Source organism: Halyomorpha halys, unplaced genomic scaffold (assembly GCF_000696795.3).
Source record: "Halyomorpha halys isolate HHAL.00 unplaced genomic scaffold, Hhal_1.1 Scaffold10.1, whole genome shotgun sequence".
NCBI classification, from domain to species: domain Eukaryota; kingdom Metazoa; phylum Arthropoda; class Insecta; order Hemiptera; family Pentatomidae; genus Halyomorpha; species Halyomorpha halys.
In genome coordinates this window covers 1,014,737-1,018,704 of record NW_027107501.1, presented here as the reverse complement: position 1 = coordinate 1,018,704, position 3,968 = coordinate 1,014,737, and the positions used below count along the sequence as shown (strand labels likewise).

Genomic DNA, 3,968 nt, shown 5'->3' with positions numbered 1-3,968 from the left:
TTTTGCTTAAAAAGCACACATTCAGAAAATACAAATATCCGAATTGCGATTTTAAGAATAATAAAACGACGTTTCAAGCAAGACTTTTCTTGATTTGAAATGAAATAAAATAATGTCTATTTTCTCAAAGCGATAACACAAAAATAAAGGCAATCCTTCCCTGTCGGACCCGCCCCGCCAAGACCCCGGGGTAGCGTCGGTCCTATATCGCTTTTGAAATATTAGCTTAAAACGGGAAGAGGAGACTTTAAGATAGTTTAATCGAGCAATATTTAAAAAGTGCTTGAAATTTAAAAACGGTGTAAATATTGATAATTAAAGGATAGCAGAATTTTTGAGGGTGGTTTAATTCCCTATAAATTGTTATACATAGAAGTATAACCCTTAGAAAAAACGATTATATTAGAGTATAACTATAGTTTATAAAACTATAGATTAATAAGCAGTAAACTAAGTTAAATTAATCGAGGTTCTGCAACTTCCAAAGAGGTGAGAAGAGAATCGCCGCTCTAAGGACGGATTGCTACTATTATACTCAAAGAGGATTATTATTTGAAATATAAATTATTTGGTAGTGGAGAGTAAAGTCCACTTCCCTGCGGACGTGGGGTCCTGAGTAGCAATTTTTCGTGAGGGAGGGAGACATTTGGAATGGAGAAGCCGTGTCCAAGACCCGACCTCCATCCATCACCCCCGGCCACAGGTATTCGACCTGTTGCATCCCCCTTCCATTGGGATGGATCGCGAGAGTGGATCGTGCTTCGGATTTTAAATGGCGGTGTCGTATCAACGTACTCAAATTGTGATTTACTAGTGTGGAGATTTATTCTGAGTTAGAGATCTGTTTATAGCATTAAAATTTAAAAAACAAATTAAAACATCATTCTGTATATAACTAAAAAGATTCTTCGAATGCAGAAAAACTATATATGTTAAACGCATAAGTACTAGGACTGGACTTAAAGGAGCATGATCCTGATTAGTATGATGTGCATACTAAAAATAAATAAATGGTTATAAATAACAAAGAAAACGTTTTTGATTTGTTAAAAAAAAAAGTCTTCATTTAATTTTCTATTTTAAGATTTATTTCTATAATAATTATTGATTGAAGTACATACTCATCTTCTTAATCATGCCTGTTCTACCTCTAAGCAATGCACTTTATTTGTCTTAAATTAATTTTAATGGTATTCATGATAAATATAATCATATTTAAGTGCTTTAAATAATATAAGACTGAAAAATTGTAACTTATCAAATATATGTCCTCATAATATGTATATATTTTGTTAAAGATTGAACATCAAAATTTAAGTTGGGAGACTTTTTCTCAGATTTCATATTATATAACAGTTTTGACAAAAAATAAAACACCAATTCTCTAATTCATTTTCTAAATAATAATTAAATTTCCTCATCTGATGAATCTAAATTTCACTTTCGTCTTCAACTCTTGGAGACTTTAAATTAGTTCTTCATTATTTCTGAACATGTAGATCGCTTTGAAGAAATGATGGAAAACTAATTCCAAAAATTTTCGTCACTGGTATTCCTATAGCCTCATTGTATTTCGTTAAATAAATAGTAAGAATGAGAAAGCCAAATTACAAACTTATTAGTAACCAACAAAAATTTAATGGTGAATTGGTGCAACTTACAATACATAAGCATCATATATTCTTATTTCAGTTCAAATTCCAAAAAAGGTAATTGAGACAATATATGAGGTGAATAGAATACAGGAAAGCTATTGTATGTGTTTATTTATGAATTTAATTATGTAGTTAAAAGTAAGAAGTAATTTATAAATAACATGAGTCAATAGCATAGATAGAAGGGGCGGGATTTCTCAGTAAGACACTTCTACTCCAAAGACCTGGGTTCGAATCCCCATATTTATATTATATATTATTACATATTATAGATAATTATCTATTCTGTAACTGCAGCTGTGTGTTGAATCTGTGGTTTCGGGAGCCCTTCGGGATCCACCCAACCTTTATATGTGAGTACCCTGACTGGGAAGAAATCTGGCGGTTGAGCGTGATCATGGACAAATCACCTCTTAGTACAACCATTGTTCAAGAAATAGTACTCCCTTATAATTACTAAACCCCTGACCCTTCATGGGTTATAGCGTTACAGATTTTTTTTTAATACCATTGAGGGATATTTTTTTGGTTTTTATTTAGTGTAAATAGTATAGCTAAATTTCCAGAAATTTGGGAAAATAGAAACTTTTTTACAAACGCCTAAGCAACGCAATATACTAGTAAAGGGATTTTGAATATAAATTACATTGTTAAATAAAACATTTTTTAGTTAAGGTTGAACAAAAACATCCTTATTATTGACTGGAAATCTATCAGACTGTAAGTACACAATATATCTTCCAGAATTTAGGATCTTAATTAAAACCTTCTCTTTCACAAAAATCTCCAAATCCACATAAACTTGCCATAACATAAACTCCTCCATTACACAGATCAATACACAGAGACATCTGAAAAGAAAATGATCTCGAGACCAATCCCAGAAAAGCTCAGAGAAGATGTATTATGTAGTTTTACAAGTCATCACCTACTTACATATGCATTGCTCAATCGAGTATTTTTATTTAATAATAATTTTAATAGGATTAATCATTATAACACACATATAATAAATAAAAAAGAGCGATTAGAAGGTGGAAATAAATAAACTGATAAAAACCTATTGAACATAGTCATTTGCAGACCTACTTCAAGGGCTTATATATCACCGAGTCAATTTCCTCAACGATAAAAAATGACAGGTAACCTTCCCTTCCAATATCGGGTCCCTTTTCCATCTTTTTTTCACACATTTATTGCATAACCAAACGTACAGCATAAATAGAGGAAATGTTTACAACCCTAATATTCCATTCTTAAAAACTTGGTGAGCCAAGTTTATCTCTCCATGTTCCGTTTTATAGTAAACTAGCAGGTACTAGTAACTGTTCATTACGTTACCCGAGACAAATGAGAAGCCTTTTTATCATTTATACGGCCGTTCTTCGCTTTTTAGTATATTTTATTTAGTAATTTATTTTCATTGATAGAAAAAATTACCGAGTTAATGAACATACAATTTTATAAATCAGTCTCTTGATAACAGAAAATATATTTTGGGACAGTTATTATTCACAATGAAATGTGTCAGTATGAATTCAGTTGAATGGAGAACGGTTCAATGGATTTTCATTTTTTCCTCTTTATATACTATTTATTAACATAGTATGAATAAATGGATTTAAAAAAAGTCATAACTTTTTTTATATTATAATATTCTCGATTTTTATAGTTCAATAATGAATTTACGTTTAAATAAAATTAGTAAAATATATAATAAATTATTTTATTTTCCAGGTGCTTTCTTGGTTCCTTACTGCATCATGCTTTTTGTTGGCGGAATACCACTTTTCTACATGGAACTGGCTCTGGGTCAGTTTCATCGCAAAGGTGCCATAACTTGCTGGGCTAGGATCGTACCATTATTCAAAGGTAATTAGATAGTAGAAACTTTGATTAATTCTAGAGAGAGAGAGAGAGAGAAAAACTTTATTCAAAAATGTTGTGCTGCCCAAATTTATTGGGTTGCTAAATACACAGCATATTTATTATACCTTGTCAGGTATAAACTTTTTTTTAATTCTTGTAATGTATAGGATAGTATAATAAATTGATAATATATAATAGTAATACATGATTTGTTTTTGTTTTATCAGTCTTGATCTTCAATATTTTCTTTCTATTTCTGTACATTAATATTCTTTCCTTATTCTTATTCATTTTATCTAAATATCTAATTATATTTTCTCCCTTAACCCAATACATCTTTTATTTTTCTCCCTCTTTAATAAACATAGAATAAAATTGAGATATAAATAAAATTTTTAAATCAAATAACAATATATACACATAAAATGTATTGTATTTTTGCAC

General features: G+C 30.1%; 1 protein-coding gene across 2 annotated transcripts in view; it reads left to right on the top strand.

The window, feature by feature from the left end:
- The window catches only part of DAT (Sodium-dependent dopamine transporter), a 156,104-nt gene that overhangs the window by 120,260 nt on the left and 31,876 nt on the right, over positions 1-3,968 (top strand). For both annotated transcript variants that reach the window (XM_067045869.1, XM_067045868.1), the window contains exon 3: positions 3,393-3,527. In XM_067045869.1, the coding sequence (XP_066901970.1) occupies positions 3,393-3,527 (135 nt within the window). The remainder of the gene's footprint in view (positions 1-3,392; positions 3,528-3,968) is intronic.